Here is a 23566-nt window from a genome sequence, read left to right as displayed (position 1 = left end):
ACCTTAGTTAGCCTCCCCGGCTCAAGCAATCCTCCCACTTCAGCCTCCAAAGTAGCTGTGGCTACAGGTGCGCACCACCATGCCTGCTTCATTTTTGTATTTTCTGTAGTGACAGGGTTTTGCCAAGTTGGCCAGGCTAATCTTGAACTCCTGGCCTCAAGTGACCTGCCCACCTCGGCTTCCCAAAGTGCTGGGATTACAGGCCTGAACCACTGTGCCTGGTCTAAAAAGGCATGGACGTTCTCTGACTCACAGACTTTGTTTTTGTTGTTGTCCATTTATCAAGAGAAACTATTTCTTTGCCCACATTCATGTTTCATAGTTGAGGAACACAGGTTAGTGATAAACTTCTATGAAATTCAACCCAAATAAATTGTTTACATTCCAAAATCACTTTGTACTCTGAAAGATACCAGCCTTCCTCATCATCTCCTCAAAATCTTTCATAGAATCAGCCAGGCTAGGTGGCTGGCCCTGTAGCCCCACCTACTAGGAAGGCTGAGGTGGGAGGATCTCTTGAACATGGGAGTTAAGAGGCTGCAGCGATTATGCCACTGCACTCCAGCATGGGTGACAGAGAACTCATATTAAAAAAACAAAAATATCTTTCATGGAATCACAATTTCTCTAGAAATCTGCATATCCCTTCTTTCTTGGTTCAGTCACAGCAAATGTATAGAGGGCTCCAACCCTCTATACAGGGATACAGCAATATGAAACCAGAGGTCATGCATCTGAGGTTTCATCAAAACACTGGAAGCCATAGTTATTGTCCTGCTCTGTTACTCTAGAAATTTCCATATTGGCTCCAGAGGAACCAGTCAGTAGACACTCTAGTATGTGTGTGTGTGAAATCCCATTTTCCTTTGAGCTCCCTTGACTGTTAGACAGCAGAAGTTAAAAGTCTTGGGTTGGCTGGGTGCAGTGGCTCACACCTGTAATCCTAGCACCTTGGGAGGCCAAGGCAGGTGGATCACTTGAGGTCAGGAGTTTGGGACCAGCCTGCCAACATGGTGAAACCCCATCTCTACTGAAAATACAAATATTAGCCGGGCATTGTGGCAAGCACCTGTAATCCTATCTACTCAGAGGCTGAGGCATGAGAATTGCTTGAACCCAGGAGGCAGGGGTTGCAGTGAGCCAAAATCATACTATTGCACTCCAGCCTGGGCAATAGTGCAAGACTCAGCCTCAAAAAAAAAAAAAAAGGCCAAGGCAGGCAGATCATGAGGTCAGGAGATTGAGACCATCCTGGCTAACACAGTGAAACCCTGTCTCTACTAAAAATACAAAAAATTAGCCAGGCATGGTGGCACACGCCTGTAGTCCCAGCTACTTGGGAGGCTGAGGTTGCAGTGAGCTCAGATTGCACCACTGCACTCTGGCTTGGGCGACAGAGTGAGACTGTCATCAGATGACATCAGTGAAGAGCATTCAACTCGGTGTCAGGTATCGTTCAAAGCTCAGGGTGGCCGGGAAAGTGAAGAAGTGGGGCATCTGGATGGAGCAGGGTTAAGTGTAAAGAAGGGATGAAGAAATAAAAATAGTGGTGAGCAAAGGGGAATAACAGAGAGGCTGAGAACAGAATAGCAGCTCAACGCTGGAGGCACATGCGCTATCACCTTGCTAACATTTGATATCAAAGGAAGACAGAGTCCAAATATAAAGTCAGGACTGTGTAACTCTCACACACACTCCTTTTTTAATACCCGTGGGGCATGACCAAGAATGGGGAGAGGCAGCAGATACATCCATGAAGCCTTATTCAGTAGATTTATTCCAGGCTTTTTCCCCTTTAAAGAGACTCAGCTTTCTTTATCCTTCTTAGGCTGAGATAGGTGAGAAGGCAGCCATGAAAATAAATGCTCAAATGACCATGATGGGCAGTGCTCTGGAAAGGGACTTATCAGGTAGAGAATGAACACATCCAGGCTGGGTGTGGTGGCTTACTCCTGTAATCCCAGCACTTTGGGAGGCCAAGGCGGGTGGATCACCTGAGGTCAGGAGTTCGAGACCAGCCTAGCCAACATGGTGAAACCCTTTCTCTACTAAAAATACAAAACAATTAGCTGGGCGTGGTGGTGGGCACCTGTAGTCTCAGCTACTTCGGAGGCTAAGGCAGGAATCACTTGAACCCTGGAGGCGGAGGCTGCAGTGAGCTGAGATTGTGCCACTGTACTCCAGCCTGCGTGACAGAGCAAGATTCCGTCTCAAAAAAAAAAAAAAGAAAGAAATAAAAGAAATACATCCAGGCTAGGCGCAGGGGCTCACTCCTGTCATCTCAGCACTTTGGGAGGCCAAGGTGGGAGGACTGCGTGAGCCCAAGAGTTCAAGACCAGCCTGGGCAACATGGCGAAACCTTCTCTCTATGAAAAAATACAAAATCACCTAGTCATTTTAAAAAAAAAAAGCAAAAAAATTTTGGGAGGCCGAGGTGGGGTGCAGATCACAAGGTCAGGCGTTTGAGACCAGCCTGGCCAACATGGTGAAACTGCATCTCTACTAAAAATACAAAAATTAGCTGGGTGTGGTGGCATGCGCCTGTAATTCAAGCTATTCAGGAGGCCGAAGCAGGGGAATCGCTTGAACCCAAGAGGCAGAGGTTGCAATGAGCTGAGATTGTTCTACTGCACTCCAGCCTGGGCAAGGGAGTGAGACTCTGTCTCAAAAGAAAAGAAAAAAAGAACGTAAATATATCCAGAAGTATTATTGCTCTTCCTGGGCCATCAGGGCCACCAGTGCAGCCTGGACCTCTTCTGCCTGGGCTGGGGGCAGCAGACAGTCCTGAATGAGGGCCACAGCTGCTGCCTCTGTCAGGCTACTGAAGTCCTGGGAGGTTTTGACAGGGAGGTGCCCAGCTAGCTCACAGAGGGCAACATTGAAGGCCTCACATTCCTTTATCCCAAAGCTGGACTTCCGGGCCCACAGAATGACTCGGACCCCTGTGAGGGCTGAGGAAGGTGATGTCTTTCCTGGCGGAGCTCCCCGGGTCACAAACAAGTTATGTGCAATCTCATGGTCAGTGAGATAATCAGTGGCCCGACATACCCTACTTATCAAGGCCTCCAAGTCAGGCCCTGGCTGGGGAGAGTAAAAGAGGAAGCCGGGAGCGGGGAGGCCCTGGAGCAGATGCAAACGGCCTCCACGGTCCAGGGGCGCACTTGGCGCATGCTCCACAGGTAGTCTGTGGGCCAGATAATAGCCATGCAGGTGGAGGTGGTTCACCGAAGCCAAGCCTCCCAGGCTGTTGAAGCCGACACGGAAGCCTGGGTGTAAGCTCAGCAGTACAGCCTCAACCCCCATCCTCAGTGCACCCCGCAGCAGGCGCTGGGGGAGGCCCCGGGCAGGCTCAGGCACCAGCAGCACGTGGCCCCACTCCAGGGGGCTGACATTGATCACCACGAGGATGTCTTCTTGCAGGAGCGTCCCCGGGAGATCAGGCTCCCGGCGCAAACAGAAAAGGACTTCTCCCGGCTGGATCTTGTTGAAGTTGAACTGCTCAGGGTCAAATGCCTGCCTCACGCTCCTGATGGGCTGCGGACGCCTCCTCTGCACACTGCGCTCCACATTCAGCTGAGCCACGAAACCCACAACACCAGGGAGGATTTGGGTCTGTAGATCCCTCAGGCGGTAGCGAAACAGCCCCAGCTCCATCCGCTGCCTCCAGGCAGAGCAGAGTGCAGCATCGAAGGGAGACTGAGGCAGAGCATGCAGGGTGCCAGGTGCATTCCTTGGCCACTGAACCCCTTCTGCCGTGAGATCCTTCTGCCCATAAACAAAATCAGGAATGGCTTGCCTTTCCCAGTCCTCCTTGCTTGGAGGTAGCAAATAGGAAGTTTCGTTTGAATCATGTGGAAGAGCCATAGAGCTGACCTGAAATAATCATAAAAGGTGAAAAATACATGATGGTAACTCACTTCCAGAGATTTTAACTTTATTTTATTTATTTATTTATTTGAGATGGAATTTCACTGTTGCAAAGGCTGGAGTGCAGTGGTAGTGATTTCCGCTCAACCTCTGCCTCCTGGGTTCAAGTTCCCACCTCAGACTCCCTAGCACCTAGGATTACACTACCACACCCAGCTAATTTTTTTAATTTTTAGTAGAGAAGGGATTTCACCATGTTGGCCAGGATGGTCTGTTGACCTCATGATCCACCCACCTTGGCCTCCTAAAGTGCTGGGATTACAGGGGTGAGCCACTGCGCCTGGCTGAGTCAACTTTTTTAATAGAGAAAAAAGATAAAATATAACCCTTTGTTACAATGCCTAAGGAAAGATCATAATTTATGTTTCGCTTTTTTTTGACACGAAGTTTCACTCTTGTTGCCCAGTTTGGAGTGTAATGGTGTGACATTGGCTCACTGCAACCTCCGTCTCCCAAGTTCAAGCAGTTCTCCTGCCTCAGCCTCCAGAGTAGTTGGGATTACAGGCATGTACCACCACGACAGGCTAATTTTTTGTATTTTTAGTACAGACGGGGTTTTTCCATGTTGGCCAGGCTGGTCTCCAACTCCTCACCTCAGGTGATCTGCCTGCCTTCACCTCCCAAAGAGCTGGGATTTGAGGCGTGAGCCACCCACCCAGCCTCCTTCGTTTTCATACAGAGCTGGATCTTGCCTTTTTTTTTTTTTTGAGATGGAGTCTTGCTCTCTTGCCAGGCTGGAGTGCAATGGCGCAATCTCTGCTCACTGCAACCTCTGCCTCCTGGGTTCATGCAATTCTCCTGCCTCCTGAGTAGCTGGGCCTACAGGCGCATGCTGCCACGCCCGGCTAATTTTTTGTATTTTACTAGAGACGGTCTTTCACGGTGTTGCCCAGGCTGATCTCGAACTCCTGAGCTCAGGAAATCTGAACACCTCAGCCTCCCAAAGTGCTGGGATTACAGGCGTGAGCTATTGCACCCTGTCAGATCTTGACTTTTTAACCAATCTTCAACTGTTGTTTATATAGGTTATAGCTAGTTTCATTCTATTATATACAATGTGGCAATAAACATCCTACACACTCATATACGAATGATTGAACACATAATGTTTTCATTTTCCTTTACAATAAAATCCTAGTAAACCACTGGGTCAGAGTAGGTCCACAGCTCAGGTTTTTGTTTGACAAAAACTTGGTACAGACAGGGCCTCACTATGCTGTTCAGGTGGTCTCAAACTCCCACGGCTCAGGTTTTAGAAATACACCATCAAACTGCCCTCCAGAACACCATACCTGATTTCCAGTGTAGGAGGGTGGTCAGGGTTTCAAAGATAACCACTTTTGTGGGAAAAGCTTTTTCATGTTCTATAGTGATTCCAATTGGTCATGCATGGAAACATTTGGGTGAGGATGGCACCAATGTGTGTGTCAGTGCCCAGGGCCAACCCTTCAAGGAAAAATTACTGGCTCCCTTCATCTTCTCCTGGCCTCCTGGAGCCTGGGCCCAGCAGTATCACGGAGAGGGGCCTACTGCTGGCCCAGACGGGATGTCGAAAGGAGCGTTACCTCAAGAGAGTCACTTCAGTCCAAGCTTGGGTCCTGTCAGCTCAGCTCATCCAGAAACTTCATGTTACTAAAACAGAAAGGGCACAGAAAACATATAAAAAATTACATATCAAAAGTCAAGCTAAGTTTAATGTGTATTGAGCCTTAGTTTGCAAGATGAAAACATTCTGGAGTTTTCTCTGCACAACATCGTGAATGTGCCTAAAGCTACTGTACACAGACATGGTTAAGCGGGTCAATTTTTTTTTTAAAGACAGAGTCTTGCTCTGTTAGCCAGCCTGTAGTGTAGTAGCACGATCTTGGCTCACAGCAACCTCCCCGACCTGAGTGACTTTCACACCTCGGCCTCCTGAGTAGCTGCAACTACAGGTGCGTGCCACTAGGCCCAGCTAATTTTTGTATTTTTAGGAGAGATGATGTTTCGCCATGTTGGCCAGGCTAGTCTCAAAACTCCCAACCTCAGGTGATCTGCCTGCCTTGGCCTCCCAAAGTGCTGGGATTACAGGTATGAGCCACTGTGCCTGGCCAAAAGTGTTTTTTTTTAAAAGTGAAGCTAATCCTTTGAGCTGAAGCTGCAAGGTAAAAGACAAAAAAAAGTGAAGCTAAGCATAATTTGGCTGATAATATGTAATATCTTATTCTCAGCTCACTGCAATGTCCGCCTCCCAGGCTTAAGCGTTCCATCTGCCTCCCAGGCTCAAGTGATCCATCTGTCTGAGCCTCCTGAGTAGCTGAGACCACAGGCACATGCCACCAGGCCTGGCTAATGTAATATCTTTTTAAAAAAAATTATCCCAACCTCAGTACCAAAATGTAGTATCTTATTCTACCAAAAGAAAGTCTTACCTGACAGGTAAAAAAATTTAAAATGAGATAATAAAAATAAAACAAAACCAAAAGAAGGAGGAAAAAAAAAAAGAATCTTAGACATGTTTTCAAACAAGATATAAAGATGGCCAACAAGCACATTTGGGATGTTTAACATCATGAATCAATAAGGAAATACAAATCAAAATCACAGTGAGGGCTGGGTGCGATGGCTCACACCTGTAATCCCAGCACTTTGGGAGGTGAAGATGGTACATTTGAGACAAGCCTGGCCAATATGGTGAAACCACATCTCTACTAAAAATATAAAAAAATTAGCCAGGTGTGGTAGCGGCCACCTGTAATCCCTGCTGGGGGGGGGGGGGAAGGGCTGAGAAAGGAGAATTGCTTGAACCCAGGAGACAGAAGTTGCAGTGAGCTGAGAATGCACCATTGCATTCCAGCCTGGGTGACAGAATTCCGAGACTCTGTTTAAAAAAAACAGGTCAGGCGTGGTGGCTTACGCCTGTAATCCCAGCACTTTGGGAGGCTAAGGCAGATGGATCACCTGAGGTTAGGAGTTTGAGATCAGCCTGGCCAATATGATGAAACACCGTTTCTACTAAAAATACAAAAATTAGCCAGACCCGGTGGTGCATGCCTGTAATCTCAGCTACTAGGGAGGCTGAGTCTGAAGAATAGCTTGAACCCGGGAGGTGGATGTTACCATGAGCCAAGATCACATCACTACACTCCAGACCAGGTGACAGAGTAAGACTCTATCTAAAAAAATAAAGTAAAATGAATAAACAAAATAAAAAATAAAAATATATCAGCAGCTCGGAGTTTTTTTTTTTGAGACGGAGTTTCGTTCTTGTTACCCAGGCTGGAGTGCAATGGCGCGATCTCGGCTCACCGCAACCTACGCCTCCTGGGTTCAGGCAATTCTCCTGCCTCAGCCTCCCGAGTAGCTGGGACTACAGGCACGCGCCACCATGCCCAGCTAATTTTTGTATTTTTAGTAGAGACAGGGTTTCACCTTGTTGACCAGGATGGTTTCGCTCTCTTGACCTCGTGATCCAACCGCCTCAGCCTCCCAAAGTGCTGGGATTATAGGCGTGAGCCACCGCGCCCGGCCCCAACAGCTCGGTTTTACCACTGTATCAAGAGTTGATCAGGTACGAGAGGGACAATATGCTAACCAGATTCACCAAGGACCGCCAGATGATTCAGACTGCCTATTTAACAATTTACGATAAGAAATGTGCCAAATGGCACAAAAGGTTCTTGCTGGCTGGTCAGTGTACAAAACCTATCAGGAAGCAAAATGAAAACCAGAAGGTTGTTCCCTGAAGGATTAAGAGCCCAGTGAGGTGGTTGAGATATCTAGATCACAGCTAGTCACCAGGCACTAAGCTGATTCTCTTGTCTTCACTATACAGAGGTACTACCATGTAGTGCAGGTATTCACCTTGGCTTGTAAGAGACCAACAAGGTCCCTATTCTTAAGGAAGTGCAGTACAGGAGACATAATGACAGCTTCCTGCTTTTTGCCTAAGCTTTTAATGACAAGACCAACTCTTTCTTGGACTGAAATACCTGCTATTAACAGAAAAATGATCATGTTGGGATGGCCCTACAATCTAGTTATCTTTTTTTTTTTTTTTTGAGACAGAGTCACTCTGTTGCCCAGGCTGAAGTTCAGTGGCACAATCTCAGCTCACTGCAACCTCTGCCTCCTAGATTCAAGGGATCCTGGTGCCTCAGCCTGCTGGGTAGCTGTAATTACAGTTGTGTGCCACCACACCTGGGTAATTTTTACATTTTTAGTAGAGACAGGGTCTTGCCACGTTGGTCATGGTGGTCTCAAACTCCTGGACTCAAGTGATCCACTCGCCTTGGCCTCCCAAAGTGCTGAGATTACAGGCATGAGCCACCACGCCCGGCCTTGAATATTTCTACAATGATGGAATGCATGTGTTAACACAATGGGTCTTACTAGACACATGCTGCCAAGGAGAAGCACTGGATATTCTTCAAGTGCAAAGTAGATTCCTAGCCAGTCTAGAGAGTCAGGAAAAGCTTCCCCGAGAATAAGATGGAAGAGGGACTCAGAGCCCATAACGGCTGAAACACAGAGAGCAAATAGGAGGAAGTTCGGTTACAGAGGGCCAGGATTTGGGTTAACCATTTAATGGTTATAAGCTGAGAATGACACACTCAGATTTAGACTTTACAAAGATGAGCAACTATAATGGATTGAAAGGATCAAGAGTTAATCCCAGCCTGACCAACACAACCTCCACTTCCACCTCCCAGCAGTTTGGCGTCCTTACCTTTTGCAGTAGAATACGTTCATTCATTCATTATGCATTTGATAATATTTACCGAGAACGTACTATGTGCCAAGCATTGTCCTAGAGGTTAAGAGGGGACCAGAGCAAAAGGGTCAGCTTTGATCTCTATAGCCTAGGGCATACAGTCTAGGGGTGGGATGGGGTCAAAGGATGGCATGTCAGCTGGAATGATGCAAACAGCAGTGGAGAGCCTTGAAAAGTGCCTTGGAGCCGGGCGCGGTGGCTCACGCCTGTAATCCCAGCACTTTGGGAGGCCGAGGCAGGCGGATCACGAGGTCAAGAGATGGAGACCACCCTGGCCAACAGGGTGAAACCCCGTCTCCACTAAAATACAAAAATTAGCTGGGCATGGTGGCGCGCGCCTGTAGTCCCAGCTACTTGGGAGGCTGAGGCAGGAGAACTGCTTGAACCCAGGAGGCAGCCAAGATCCCGCCATTGCCCTCCAGCCTGGAGCCTGGCGACAGAGGGAGACTGTGTCTCCAAAAAAAAGAAGACAAGTGCCTTGGACTGGATCAATCACTTTCTAAACGCCGGAGCCCGGACACATCACTAAATCCCTCTGGACTTACGTATTTCCACCTTTGTAAAATGGATACCTACCTTGCAGTCGAAGAAAACTATGCACACTGCTTGACATCCAGTAGGTCCTCAGTAAATAGCCTCAGAAGGAAGCAAGGTTCGGGTTACTTCTGGAAGAGGCGGCTTGGGGGCTGCGACAGGTGCCTCGATTGCCTGATAACGTCTAGAAAATCCTTGCTGGGCAGAGGGGCAGCCGAAGACCCCGGCCACTCAGCGAGTCTCCAGGTTTCCTGTAAACGTCAGCTCTAGTGACTTCTCAGATGCCCCTATGGGACTCCACACAGGGCTGCCGCCGCCACCACCTACAGCAGCCGAGGAGGATACACCGCGCGACCTTCCCGGCAGCGGCTGCAGGGACCGCTGCCAGGAAGCGACGCCCGTGACGCATGCGCAGCCAGCACGCATGCGCGCGGTGTGGCTCGTCCCGCCCACCCCGGAGGCGGGGCCGTGAGGCCTGGGCTCTGCCCCGGGGCATCAGGCCCCGCCCCTTACCCCGCCCCCAGCTCGCCTGGGACCGCCCGGAGCGGGGAGCTCGCCTGCCAACCCGGCTAGGAGCGCCTGGGCGCGTTTAGGCGGGGGCGGTGGCCCCTGGAGCGGTTGCCGCGGGGACCGGGCTGAGACGCGGCCCAAAGGCGGAAGTGAGAAAGTTGTCGGCGTCTCGAGGCGAGTTGGCGGAGCGTTGCGCGCGGCGCGGCTATGGGGGGCTCGGGCAGTCGCCTGTCCAAGGATCTGCTGGCCGAGTATCAGGTGCGCGGGACGCCGGGCCCTAGGGAGTCGCGTGCCGGTCTGTTCCCGGGCGGGGTCCGGGAGCGGCGGCGGGGCGGTCACGGCCTCCCGGCGGCCCGATAACCCCCGCTCTGGCTTTGCATTCCAGGACTTGACGTTCCTGACGAAGCAAGAGATCCTCCTGTAAGTGCTGCCTTGAACCCCGCCTCTGATCCCGGGCTCCTCTAGAGGCGGACTCGCGGGGGGCGCTGTCCCAAGGGAGGGGCGGGGGCCGGCCTGAGGTCGGCTGAGGGGCTGGGGCTGGAGGCCGGGAGACCCTGCCCGGGCTGCGCCCTCCCCGCCCTCGCCGGGGGCTCTGCGTGGCAGCCTCCGAGAAAAGTTAGGTGCTCTTTGACCCTGAGCTGACTAGCTTCATCACTGCCGAACTTCCTGCTCTAGTCCGGCAGGGGCCGGCTTTGCGCAGTGGCTAAGCCACGGAAGCCTTGGGGAGTCTGGCTCCTTCTCCCAACTTGACCTGAACAATACAGGAACCGTTAACGCTTTCTGAGCACTCACCTTGTGCCAGGGACTGTGCTAAATGGTTGCCTGCATGACCTAATTTAATCTTTAGGAGAGAGGTACTGGACAATGAAACAGGTTCAGAGAGGTTTGCTAACTGCCTAAGACAACACTCTGAGCAAGTAGATTTGAACTTGACCTGGAAGCCCTTTTGCCAGATATATGCAGGGCGGGCACTTGAGTGAGGAGATGCCTGGGCTTCCTGCGCAAAGATGATCTCATGGGAAGGAGATGGAGGCTGAGGAGGAGGACAGTTCAGGGTGGCTGCTAAAAAGGAGGTTTTGAAGGCAAGAGATCCCTGGAGTGGAGGTGATAATGAGATTTTTGGTTTTGTTTTTTTCTCCCTGTATGTATGTATGTATGTATGTATTTATTTATTTATCAAGACAGAGTCTCTGCCCAGGCTGGAGTGCTGTGGCACGATCTCTGCTGACTGCAGCCTCTGCCTCCTGGGTTCAAGTGATTCTCCTGCCTCAGCCTCCTGAATAGCTGGGATTACAGGCACCAGCCACCATGCCCGGCAAATTTTTGTATTTTAGTCGAGATAGGGTTTTACCATTTTGCTCAGGCTGGTCTCAAACTCCTGACCTCAAATGCTTTGCCCACCTTGGCCTTCCAAAGTGCTGGGGTTACAGGCGTGAGCCATAGCACCTGGCCAGTTCTTTAGGGCCAACTTCTGGCTCCATCCCCAACCTCTTTATCCCTCGGGGATCTCTAGAATCAGTGCCCAGCACATAGTAGATGCTCAGTAAATACTCACCGTAAGACTAGACTCCTAGGCTGTACAGCCTCCTGACATGTCCTTTTGCTTACTGTTGCCTGATGACTGGGAAGTTCTATGTACGTGGTTTCAGCTCCTCACTTGGTTGATGAGCAGCAGGCAAGGAGTGGGAATGAACACACAGGGACACCTATCGCTGAGAGGGCCAACCGTTCCCCTCTCTCTGCCAGAGCCCACAAGCGGTTTTGTGAGCTGCTTCCCCAGGAGCAGCAGAGCGTGGAGGCGTCACTTCGGGCACAAGTGTCCTTCGAGCAGATCCTCAGCCTTCCAGAGCTCAAGGTGCCAGTGCTCCCCTCCTTTGACCCCTCCCTCACCACTCCCTCCCTGCTAGACCCCCCTAACTCCATCTGCCGCTAGCTTTGAGATCATGAGGTCACTGGTCCCCATTCTGGTCATTTCTCTGCTTAGTTCTAATTTTCTGGGGGCAAGGACTTTACTAATATCACCTGGCAGAATTCTCTAGAATGGTGCTTTTCAAATGGGGATTCTAGGACATATTCTTGGAAGTTCAAAGAAGTTTTGTCCTTTAAGAGGAGTTGAGTTACCATATTAAGGTTTGAGGAACCCTGTTCTAGAGGGTGATTGCAAATTCACAGGGCTGTTGTGAAAATTTTGTGCAAAGGGTCTGAGCCAGGGCCTATAACACAATAGGTGTTCAGTTAACCATTCGTGTTTTAAAATAACCAGCCCATCTCGTTCCCTTTGCTTAAGATGCCTTCTTCTTCCCTCTTTGCTCACACTTAGGTTGTACATGACCTGCCTTTGGGTTAAACACTTGACTCCCAGGAAGCTGTCTCAGTCCCTTCCCCAACTGGCTCAGTTTGCCCTCCTGTGCCCCCATGGCCCTGCATGTTGGCCCCAAAGCACTGATCATTCACCCTTGAGAGCCTGAGCTCCCTGCTGCTGATCCTATGACCTGCTCTCCCAAGTTTCTAATAGTGTTTGATGAGTGTGTGACCTGGGCCACGTCCTATGGTATTTGTTCTCCTAGGCCAACCCCTTCAAGGAGCGAATCTGCAGAGTCTTCTCCACGTCCCCAACCAGAGACAGCCTTAGCTTCGAGGACTTCCTGGACCTCCTCAGTGTGTTCAGTGACACAGCCACGCCAGATATCAAGTCCCATTATGCCTTCCGAATCTTCGGTGAGAACCAAAGCCCGGTGGGACACCACCCTTTCCCACGTGGGCTTTGTGGTGGCCATGCTTGGGAAATGGGCACCGTTTGTGGAACCTCAGAGCCCCTCCTGACCATGTCTTTTGGCTTCCTGTGTCTGCTCTCTAGACTTTGATGATGATGGAACCTTGAACAGAGAAGACCTGAGCCAGCTGGTAAACTGCCTCACAGGAGAGAGCGAGGACACACGGCTCAGTGCGTCCGAGATGAAGCAGCTCGTTGACAATGTGAGCAGCTGGGCCTGGGAGCGGGAGGGAAGGGTTGTGGCTCTGGCCTGAAACTCTCCCTTCCCCAGATCCTGGAGGAGTCTGACATTGACAGGGATGGAACCATCAACCTCTCTGAGTTCCAGCACGTCATCTCCCGTTCCCCAGACTTTGCCAGGTACAACAGTGGTCCCCCTGCCTTCTGGGCACCTGCAGGTCCCAGCCTAGGACATTGCTACAGGAGGTGGTGCCAGGGGTGAGAGAAAGCCCTGGTCCCCACACCCATGGCCGGCTAAGCTGGCAGTCTCACCCCGGGCAGGGGCGGCTCTTCTTGTCAAGGCCTCTCCCCTTCTCACTGCTATTGTCATTGCCCTGTGTTTGTACCACTTAGTAATACAAGTTTAGAAGCTCTGACCCTGTGTGTGGGTCCAGAAGCTTCCTCTGGAAGTCTGGGGGAATTCTTCCAGAGGGGACTGACTCACACAGACACAGCTCGTTTCAAAGAAGGGGCTAAAGGGAGAAGGGGCGAGTTTGGGTTTAGTCCCTCCCCTCCTCTTCCAGCAGAAAACTCACCCCACTTTTCTCTTGTTCAGCTCCTTTAAGATTGTCCTGTGACAGCAGCCCTGGTGTGTGTCCTGATACCCTGTCCAAGAACCTTTCTGCTGCTGAGCTGTGGGCAAGGTCAAGCTTGTGTTGCCAGGGTGGGCCAGGCGGGCCCAGCCTGGAGCTGGCACTGTGCAGCCTCACCCGGTCAAGGGCGGCCTCCTCGTCAGGGCCGCTCCTCTGCCATTGCCCTGTTTGTTTGTACTAATCAGTAATAAAGGTTTAGAAGCTTGACCCTGTGTGTGAGCCGAGTTACACTGGTATGAGGAAAGACTGGACTTCTTTTTTTCGTTTTTTTTTTTTTTTTTTTTTTTTGAGACGGAGTCTTGCTCGTTGTCCAGGCTGGAGTGCAGTAGCGTGATCTCGGCTCCCTGCAATCTCTGCCTCCCGGGCTCAAGCAATTCTCCTGCCTCAGCCTCCCAAGTAGCTGGGACTACAGGCACACCTCACTATATTGGCCAAGATGGTCTCGATCTCTTGACCTTGTGACTCACCCGCCGCAGCCTCCCAAAGTGCTGGGATTACAGGCGTGAGCCACCGCGCCTGGCCTGGACTTCTCTTCTAGCAGCCGTACCTCATCAGGAATTCCAGCAGGAATGAGCAGCGTACAGAGCAGGGGCCAGTGGGAAGTCAAGCCGCACCATGCCAGCTGTCCTGTGGGACGGTTGAGGACGAAGGGGCAGCATGAGGGGGGTGGTCTCCTGTATCCTGACTGGGGTGGTGGTTCGATGACTCTCTGCATGCCAAAATGTCAAGAACCCCATCAATAAAGTCCATTTTACTGCATGATTTGAAAAATTAAAAATTATAACAAAGGGCCCCCGTCACATCCCTCCTGTGTCGCTACCCCTGCTAAACCAAATCGGGGATGTAGAATAAAGGGGTTGAGGTCACCGAAGTCAACCTCCTGCCTCTGCCTATCAGTGGGTGAAGCTCCCCACTCAGAGCTGCTCCACAGGGAGATGTCACTGGCCAGGCTAGGCTGACTTTGGCTCACCTGAGCCTGCAGAGGTGGCTCAGAACCCCTCAGAACTCAGAACGAGACCAGCCTCAAAAAGCAAGTGTCCTTTAAGAGGAAGAGCCAGGATTAAACAATAATTCTGCAGACTTTATTAAAAAAAATGACATAAAGTGCATTGTATTAAAAATACATATAAAATCCACATAAATTCAGGACCCCTGCGCTGGGCAGTGTTTGATATCCCTTAGAGTAGAGGCAAGTGAGGGATGAGGGGTGAATTGAGGCCTGGGGAGAGGACAGGGTACGGTTAGTTCCTTGTGTTTGAGTTCCACAATGGAGCTAGGGTGCATGTGGTAGGAAGGGCACACGATTCTCAGGCTACGATGCAGGAGGCAGGCAATAGTCTCTTCTTGAATTCTGAGGGAAAGGCACACACTGTCACTGAGTCTCTCCTGAGCTCACGCTGTCCTCTCCCTCATGTGGCCACAGCCTGATACAGGCCGGAAAGGTCCAGGAACTGAGTTCAAGCCCAGGACCTGGTGAGGGCCGCAGTGCCAACCCAGCCCTCTGGTCCCTGAGGTGGTGGGATGATGGCAGCAACAATGACATCCTCCACTGGCACGCGGGGTCTGAGCTGGTCCTGGATCCTTGATGGCTGGCAAGGCAGGATGCACACAGCCCAAGCTGGTTCTGGATTTTTAGCCAGCCGGCTGGCAAGGCAGGATGCACAGACCCCGAGCTGGTTTTGGATCCTCACAGAGCCCGAGGCGGTCCTGGATTCTCGGCCGGCTGGCAAGGCAGAACACATGGAGCCCGAGCTGGTCCTGAGGTCTGCAGTGAGACAGGGCAGCTTGTGGCAGCGGAATAAGGCGGAAGGTGAAGAGGCCAGTTGGTGAAGGTTTCCAACTCTGTCTCCACAACTCTGGACGCATCTCCAGTGGCCTGGGAAGCCATGAACTTCAGCAGCCAGTGCGTGCCATTCCACATTGTCTCTTTCCTCTCTAGTTTCACATTTGGAATTGTTTTTTAAACAAAGGCTCAGTTTACGTAAGGAGCACTGTTCCACCCACCTAGGCAGGTGCCCATCTTTGGCCAGGACCTCTGGCGCCACGGCTGTTCGGGTGTCTTGGTGGTTGGAGCCTCACTACTTGATCAGAGAGCAGCAGGCCAGCTGGCTCCCGAGGACTGGGCACCGCTGCTGTATTCCACGAGGAGCTGGAGCGGAGGTCCAGTTGACCCTCTCCGAGCATTCACAGCCCCTAAAGCCAGGGCAGCGTCCTCTTGAAGTCAGCTCTCATACCACAGAGTCACGGATCTCCGAGCCGAGGCGGACCCGGGGCCGGGGGCACATTGGGGACACCTCCACAACGCTGTCTTTGATGCTAAGCGGCCGCTTCTCTGACTCGGAGAAGACTCGGGCCCCTGGGGGGCTGTCTGACAGGGCCTGGTAGCCTCGGTGATCAAGTGGGGCGCTCGGGGGGCCTAGGCCATTGAGTGGGCGGGTCTCGGGGGGCAGGACCACAGGGCAGGTCTTGGGGTGCACGCTGGCACATTCCCCCTGCTTCAGGAAGACTTTCATGCTGTCCCGGTGCCGGTAGAGAAGGAATAAAAGTGCAAACAGCACGGCGAGCACAAAGAGCGTGCACATCACCAGGAACTCCTTCCAGTAGGACTTGTCTGCACCCAAGCTGGCCCGGCCACCAGCTGGTGCACTCACACGTGACGTGTTGATGATGACAGGCACACTGGCATCCCCATCTGTTTGGTCTGCTGCCCTGTCCTCCACCACCTCTGGGCAGTAGCTGGCTACCAGCTGCTGGAAGCCCTCCTCCAGCGACCAGCACTGGAACTCCCCAAGCTGTTGGCTGCCCACCAGCAGCAGGTCCCCAGTGGGCAGCACATGGCAGGAGGCTGAGGCATTGACAGGGGCCCCGCTGAACAGCCAGAGTCGGGTCGCCAGGTTGGAGAGGAGCGGGCAGGGCAAAGTGTTCACCGTGTTGGGCTGGAACTGGACTTGCTCACAGGGCTTCTCAGCTGCAGGCAGAAAAGGCATGAGGTAGGGCGGAGCCAGTATCCCCTGCCTCCCTCTGGACTATGCCCCTGGTGCCATGATGGGCAACTCGGGGGACTCCTGGGTCTGAGTCTTCCTGGGGCCCTGACTACAGGGCTGGGGCAAGGATGTGAGGAAAGGCGTTTACAACATCTGTGCCTGGGGGAAGTTCCAAGCAGACTTGTCCCCACCTCTCTCCACCCTTTGAGGGGTACCTCACCTATTGGTACAAAAGATCGACCCATGACTGGAGAGCTGCTGCAAAGGTCCTTGGCGTTGGCTCCCTCGATGTCCTGGATCCATGGCCTGAGGACCAGAGAGAGTCTGGGACTGGCCAGGAAGTCCCCTGCGTCCGCATTCCCTCACCCCTCAGTGCAGACTTGGGCCTGGACAAAGGCCTTTCCTGAGCTGATTCCCGACATGAAGGAATCAGCATCTCCTCTGTCTACACGTTATTTCAAGTAAAAACTAAGATAACAATTCCCTTAATTACATAAACAGTATGTACCCTCAGTGGCCAGGCGCAGTGGTTCATGCTTGTAATCCCAGCACTTTGGGAGGCCAAGGTGGGTAGATCGCTTGAGCCCAGGCATTCAAGACAACCTGGGCAACATGGCGAGACCCCGTCTCTACAAAAAATACAAAAATTAGCCAGGTGTGGTGGCACATGCCTGTGGTTCCACCTACTTGGGAGAGTGAGGTTGGAGGATTGCTTGAGCCCAGGAGGCCAAGGCTGCAGTGAGCTGTAATCACACCACTATCCTCCAGCCTGGGCAACACAGAGAGACCCTGTCTCAAAAAATAATAATGAAAAACAGTATGTACCCTCAGAAAAAGACTGGAAGGACAGCTGGATCTGTATGTATATCTCTCTGTTTACTATTTTTAATTGAAAAAAATTTTTTGGCCAGGAAAAAAATTTTTTTTTAAAAAAACTATTTTTAATTGAAAAAAATTTTTTGGCTCACGCTTGTAACCCCAGCACTTTGGGAGGCTGACTCAGGTGGACCACCTGAGGTCGGGAATTCGAGACCAGCCTGACCAGCATGGAGAAACCCTGTCTGTACTAAAAATACAAAAAAAAAAAATTAGCCAGGCGTGGTGGCGTATGCCTGTAATCCCAGCCACTTGGGAGGCTGAGGCAGGAGAATCGCTTGAACCCGGGAGGTGGAGGTTGCAGTGAGCCAAGATTGCGCCATTGCACTCCAGCCTGGGCAACAGGAGCGAAACTCCGCCTCAAAAAAGAAAAAAAAAAAAGGACAGTAATTCTGGATGCACTCAGGAAACAGAAAACCAGTCGTGAAAGATGAAAACATTACAAAAATCACAGCGTCTACCAGCCAGTGATCATGATAGTTAACATCCTGCGGTGTCCCTCCAGGTACAGGCTGGAAACTCATACTCGGATTTTTTAAAAACTGACACTTGGTGAATCCATATGTGAAGCAGTTCCCAGTGTTATTTAGAATATATGAATGGCCAGAAGTGGTGGCTCACGGCTATAATTCCAGCACTTTGGGAGGTCAAGGTGGGTGGATTATTTGAGGTCAAGAGTTCGACACCAGCCTGGCCAACGTGGTGAAACCCTGCCTCCACTAAAAATGCAAAAATTAGCCTGGTGTGGTGGGAGGCACCTATTAATACCAGCTACTCGGGAGGCTGAGGCAGGAGAATCGCTTGAACCCAGGAGGCAGAGGTTGCAGTGAACCAAGATTGTGCCACTGCACTCCAGCCTGGGTGACAGAGCGAGACTCTGTCTCAAAAAATAATTAAATAAAATAAAAGGAGTTTTGTTTTCTATACACATGTAGTAAAATCCGGGAGGATAATATATGAAAATCTCACTGTGATGCTCTAGATGATGGGGGAGGGGTAGTTTTTGTTTGTGTTCATTCCTATTTTCTAAATAAGCATTTTATAATCCAAATAGGTTATTCTGAAACCTTTTTTTTTTTTTGGAGATGGAGTTTCGCTCTTGTTACCCAGGCTGGAGTGCAATGGCGCGATCTTGGCTCACTGCAACCTCCGCCTCCTGGGTTCAGGCAATTCTCCTGCCTCAGCCTCTTGAGTAGCTGGGATTACAGGCACCTGCCACCATGCCTAGCTAATTTTTTGTATTTTTAGTAGAGATGGGGTTTCACCATGTTGACCAGGATGGTCTCGATCTCTTGACCTCGTGATCCACCCGCCTCGGCCTCCCAAAGTGCTGGGATTACAGGCTTGAGCCACCACGCCTGGCCGAAACCATTTTTTTTTTTTTAAAAGAGATGGGGTTTCACCATCTTTGTCAGGCTGGTCTTGAACTCATGACCTCAAGATTCACCTGCCTTGGCCTCCCAAAGTGTTGGCATTACAGGCGTGAGCCACTGAGCCCAGCCTGAAGCCAGTTTTTCATGGGTTTGTTAATGGACTGTTTTGTAGCCCTGCTATTACTAAGCACGTTCACATGCTAATCCACATGTTCCTGCAAGGTTTTTCAAAGCTGTGCTATTTCATACTTAAGCAAATCATGTCCTCATTTTATAGGTAGCCAAGGCAAACATATAATTTCCCGTCTGAACTTCACTTGAAGCAAATGAGCTAATGAATGATCATGCTCAGACAGTGGACGTCCATGAGGTGTATGGTGGTCCTGAGGACGGCCTAGCAAGGTACTGAGACAGTGGACGTCCATGAGGTGTGGTGGTCCTGAAGAGGGCCCAGCATGGTGCTCTGAAGCCACCCGTGCAGGGATGGACAGGTGGGAAGGGGCTTTGGGAGTGCTTACCTGGCGGCCAGCTCAGGCTGGTAGAGACTGACAGGCTTACAGCCGGAGCCACTCCAAGCGCAGTAGGGGTCACGGGCGAGGAGGCAGTCCCCACAGCTCCGGTACAAGCTGCAGTTGGCCACAGGCACCTGGACTACGCCCGAGTGTGAGGCCGCATACAGCAGCCCCTGCACAGCCAAACATGGGATGAGAAGCGGGACGGGCAGCCAGGGCCAGCACCCATGGCCACCTCACTTGGATGCCTCCCAGAGCCAACCCCAAGAGGCCTGTTATAGAACCAGTGACCCTACTTTCTAATAGCTCATGCCATGAGCCTGGATCCTGAATCTTTCCGCCCTGCTGAGGCAAGGAAGGAGAAGCTGAGTGGGGACCGCTTGGCGCTGATGGAGGGCACCCCCCAAGCACCCTACCAGGGTTCCTCCCTGGCCTGCTCACCCTGTGGGTGTCCAGAAGCAGGTTCTGCACGGGCTGTCCCAAGGAGAAGATCTGTAGCTCCTCAATGATGTGCACCCTGGGGCCCACGCTCACCGCCTTGTGTAGCCGGCCGTCACCTGGGGTGTGGACAGGACTCAGGCCTGGGGTGGAGCCCACCGCCCAGGACCCACCGGCCATGTACACCCCTTCCCCTGAGCCCACCAGGCTGCAGACACTTACCAGTACCCAGGAAGAGGACATCATAGGTGTGGTGCAGGCCAGGGACGCGGTGTACAGCCACACGCTGGTAGCGAGCCTGGGGCTGCAGCAGCAACAGGCGGCTTCGGACCTGCCCGTCCATCAGGAAGTGGTCCTTGAGGAAGTTCAGCACGCGGTCCGGGAGCTGCAGGGATGAGTTGATCCTCCTTTCCCGGGCACTGTTGGTGATGCACTGGAGGCAAAGGCAGCAGCGTGAGGCCAGCATGCCCAGGGCAGCACCCTGCCTCTCCAGTAGAAAGCAGTGGTGTCCATCCCCCCAGAGCCAGGGCACATCCCTGGCAGTGCTGCCCAGAGCTGGCGTGCAATTGAGAGAGCAAGGGCAAAGCCCAGGGTGTGGAGAAGCCGAGCGCCTGGGGGGCTTCCTTGCTATGCCTCCTCCCCGCCTACCACCCCAGCCTCAGACCCAGGGCCTCAAGAACGGGGACCACATTCCCTGCTCCTCAGCACCCTTCACCAGTGCTGGCAGGAAGCCCTGGCTGGGCAGTGGCCCAGTGCAGGGGGCAGCTCCTTCCTGCACTGCCTGGGGCTTCCTGAAACTCTGAGAGGTGCTCCTCGCCATCTGTCAGGGGCTCTGGCGGGACTCAGCTCTGGCGCAGCAACAACGGCTCGCTGACACCCTTACTTGATTCCTTCCCTCTTCCTCTCAGCCCCCCTATTCCTTCATGCTGCTTCCTGGCATCACCTCCCAAATTAACTATTTGGCACGTGTATCCCTGTCTCAAGGTCTGCTTGCAGGGAAGCCCGTTAGGCTAGAAGGGAGGAAGAAGGGACCATTTCCCACAGCTTGGCCATTCAGTCACTGGATAATTAAATAAGAAGCTCGAAGCTGAGTAGGGGAGAGGACCAAGTACGGAGCCTGCAGCAAGGGCCCTGATGGGGACACACTTGCCCAGCAATCCTGAAACAGAATGGAAGATATTCTGACATTCGTGGTTATATCTAACCCTGTAGACAAGCATGCCTGGCCTATGTATCCATGTTAAAGATGAGAGAACAGATTTAGAAGCCAAGTGATTTGCCTGAGGCTAGGCAGCCGTGGTCCCAGCATAGTGTGGGGACCCACATCTTCCCAGCACCCCCGTGGGGTACAGGGAGCCAGTACCCACCGCTCCAGGCCGGGGTGTGGGCACCGGGTGGGTCACGGTGTACCACTGCTGCGTCTCACGGTTCACCTCCTTGTAGAGGCCACTGAAAACTCTCTGCACGTCCTTCATGGTGAAGACACAGACGGCAGAGCCTTCTGTAGTTCCCCTGTGCCTGCAGAGGAAATAACCGCATTAACCCACTGGGGGCCCCAGTCCCAGCCATCCTTCACCCTCCCGTCTCCAGCGAGGTCTGGGGGTCCTACCACTGGGAAGTGAAGACCCCATAGAAAAGGGTGTCACGCCAGTCCTGGGGACTGGGGCTCAGTGTGAAGACGTCCTGGAGCACATTGAACGGGAAGCCGTCGTCGGGTCGTGAGCACAGCAGCTGCGCCTTGAGGAAGGAGGTCCAGCGCTGCTGCAGTACCCGCTCGCCACCCTCATCGCCCTGGAGGGACACGGGGATGGTCTGGGCTTAGGTGCACGCCGAGCCATGAGGGGAACGCATGGCATAGGACTGCCTCGACGGACCCACCCCAGACACCAGGACTGAAGGGCAGGAGAAGGCCAGGACTAAGGTCCAATGAAAGAAACAAGATGGCCTGGCGCGGTGACTCACGCCTACAGTCCCAGCACTTTGGGAAGCCAAGGCAGTGGATCACAAGGTCAGGAGTTTAAGACCAGCCTGGCCAATATGGTGAAACCCTGCCTCTACTAAAAATACAGAAATTAGCCAGGTGTGGTGGCGTGCGTCTGCAGTCCCAGCTGCTCGGGAGGCTAAGGCAGGAGAATCACTTGAACTTAGGAGGCAGAGGTTGCAGTGAGCCGAGATCGCGCCACTGCAGTCCAGCCTGGGTGACAGAGCAAGACTCCGTGTAGAAGAAAAAAAAAGTCAAGAAGACCTGGAGGCAGTGTCCATGTCCACCAGGAGGATGTGCTCCTTACTATGAGCCAGCAGAGCCTGCCTAGACACAGAAAGGAGGCTGCAATTCACTGCTGAGCAAACAAGGCAGCCAAAGGACCCTGATACAGGCTAAGGCATGTTGGCGGGTGAGTTCATAATCTAAGTACAAGGTCGGGACTGTACTTATGTTATTAATGCCTGTAATCCCAGCACTTTGGGAGGCCAAGGTGGGTGGATCACTGAAGCTCAGGAGTTTGAGACCCTGTCTCTGCTAAAAATATAAAACAATTAGCTGGGTGTGCTGGTATGTGCTGCTAGTCCCAGCTACATGGCAGACTGAGGTGGGAGGATCGCTTGAAATTGGGCAGTGGATGTTGCAGTGAAATCTTGCCACTGCACACCAGCCTGGGTGACAAAGTGAGAGCCTGTCTCAAAAAAGAAAAAAAAATACACACACACACACACACACACAGTTACACACATGCCAAACTTAAAAAAAAAAAAAAAAAAGAGGGGGCATTCTAAAATGTGCACAGTGACCTCTTCTTGTTGGGGTGCTGGGTGGTAACACCAATCGTTCAAGTTTACTCACTGCCCACCACATTTCTAAGAGCTTCGCATGGAGGAATGAAATGAATTCACATAACAACACTGAGGTCAGTGTCAGTATTCCTACTTAACAGATGAGGAAACGGTTAAGTGAGCAGGTGAGGGACTTGCCCAGGATCCTGGACTAGCAGGGTCTGAACCCGGATGGTTGGCCTCTGGAGTCTGTGCTCTCCAGCTGTCACGATGGTGCCTCTTTATCTTGTAAGTGATTTTTGTCTGTACAGTTCTCTATTTTCACATTTTTTAAGTAAGAAAAAAATGGGCCGGGTGCGGTGGCTCACACCTATAATCCCAGCACTTTTGGAGGCCGAGGCAGGTAGATCACGAGGTCAGGAGTTTAAAACCAGCCTGGCCAAGAAGGTAAAAGCCCATCTCTACTAAAAATACAAAAACTAGCCAGGCGTGGTGGCGGACACCTATAATCCCAGCTACTGAGGAGGCTGAGGCAGGCAATTCCTTAAACCTGGGTGGTGGAGGTTGCAGTAAGCCAAGATCACACCACTGCACTCCAGCATGGGCAACAGAGCAAGACTCTGTCTCAAAAAAAAAAAAAAAAAAAAAAAAAAAAAAAGGCTGGGTGCAGTAGCTCATGCCTGTAATCCTAGCACTTTGGGAGGCTGAGGCAGGTGGACTGTTTGAGCCCAAGAGTTTGAGACAGGCCTGGGCAAAATGGTGAAACCCCATCTCTACAAAAAATACAAAAATTAGCTGGGCATGGAGGCGCACACCTATGGTCTCAGCTACTCCAGAGGCGGAGGTAGGAGAACTGCTTGAGCCCAGGAGGTCAAGGCTGCAGTGAAGTGAACTGTGATTGTGCCACTGCACTCTAGCCTGGGTGACAGAGCAAAGACCTTGTCTCAAAAGAGAAAAAAGAAAAAGAAAAAAGTTGTAAGATATTTTGATTTAAAAGGAGAGAGAACAGCTGTTAGCCAGGCTGTTCCCCTGGGGGATGGGAAAGGCCACGCGTGAATATGGGTGGTCTCGCAGCTGTGGCGCTTTTGAGGTACCGGGGTGTCACCATGTCGGCCCATCCCCCTCACCTTGCAGATACGGGCAATGCGGGACACGATGGTGTTCTCGAAGAACTCAAATTCCTGGCCAGTCTCTCGGAAGAAAAAGTAGATCTTGTCATCATCTCCTTGTAAGCTGCCCAGGCTCTCGGGAATGTAGGCTGAGGCCACAAAAGCTGGGTCTGCAGGGGCCAGGTTAGGAGCTCAG

The 23566-nt window shown here is 51.9% G+C and overlaps 3 protein-coding genes across 6 annotated transcripts in view; 1 reads left to right on the top strand and 2 right to left on the bottom strand.

The window, feature by feature from the left end:
* Positions 1 to 1663: 1663 nt before the first annotated feature.
* GDPGP1 (GDP-D-glucose phosphorylase 1) lies at positions 1664 to 9614 on the bottom strand. Its single transcript, XM_035303836.3, has 3 exons — positions 9257 to 9614; positions 5493 to 5559; positions 1664 to 3873 (listed from the first exon to the last, which is right to left on the bottom strand). Exon 3 carries the CDS (start codon positions 3862 to 3864, stop codon positions 2707 to 2709), a length of 1158 nt encoding a protein of 385 aa, XP_035159727.1. The 5' UTR covers positions 3865 to 3873; positions 5493 to 5559; positions 9257 to 9614; the 3' UTR covers positions 1664 to 2706.
* Positions 9615 to 9805: 191 nt separating this feature from the next.
* CIB1 (calcium and integrin binding 1) lies at positions 9806 to 13516 on the top strand. The gene is made up of 7 exons (XM_035303837.2): positions 9806 to 9982; positions 10110 to 10144; positions 11471 to 11579; positions 12292 to 12442; positions 12582 to 12700; positions 12769 to 12857; positions 13273 to 13516. The coding sequence occupies exons 1-7, from the start codon at positions 9932 to 9934 to the stop codon at positions 13292 to 13294; spliced, it is 576 nt and encodes a 191-aa protein (XP_035159728.1). The 5' UTR covers positions 9806 to 9931; the 3' UTR covers positions 13295 to 13516.
* An 853-nt stretch (positions 13517 to 14369) lies between these two features.
* The window catches only part of SEMA4B (semaphorin 4B), a 65053-nt gene continuing 55856 nt past the window's right edge, over positions 14370 to 23566 (bottom strand). For all 4 annotated transcript variants that reach the window (XM_078326782.1, XM_035303828.3, XM_035303826.3 and 1 more), the window contains 8 exons: positions 23389 to 23540; positions 21102 to 21283; positions 20860 to 21010; positions 19715 to 19925; positions 19496 to 19611; positions 19061 to 19227; positions 16514 to 16599; positions 14370 to 16277 (listed from right to left, as the gene is read on the bottom strand). In XM_078326782.1, coding sequence (XP_078182908.1) covers positions 15538 to 16277; positions 16514 to 16599; positions 19061 to 19227; positions 19496 to 19611; positions 19715 to 19925; positions 20860 to 21010; positions 21102 to 21283; positions 23389 to 23540 — 1805 coding nt within the window. In that variant the 3' untranslated portion in view covers positions 14370 to 15537. The remainder of the gene's footprint in view (positions 16278 to 16513; positions 16600 to 19060; positions 19228 to 19495; positions 19612 to 19714; positions 19926 to 20859; positions 21011 to 21101; positions 21284 to 23388; positions 23541 to 23566) is intronic.

This window comes from Callithrix jacchus, chromosome 6 (assembly GCF_049354715.1).
Source record: "Callithrix jacchus isolate 240 chromosome 6, calJac240_pri, whole genome shotgun sequence".
Lineage (NCBI taxonomy): Eukaryota > Metazoa > Chordata > Mammalia > Primates > Cebidae > Callithrix > Callithrix jacchus.
This window is presented reverse-complemented; position numbering and strand designations above follow the sequence as displayed.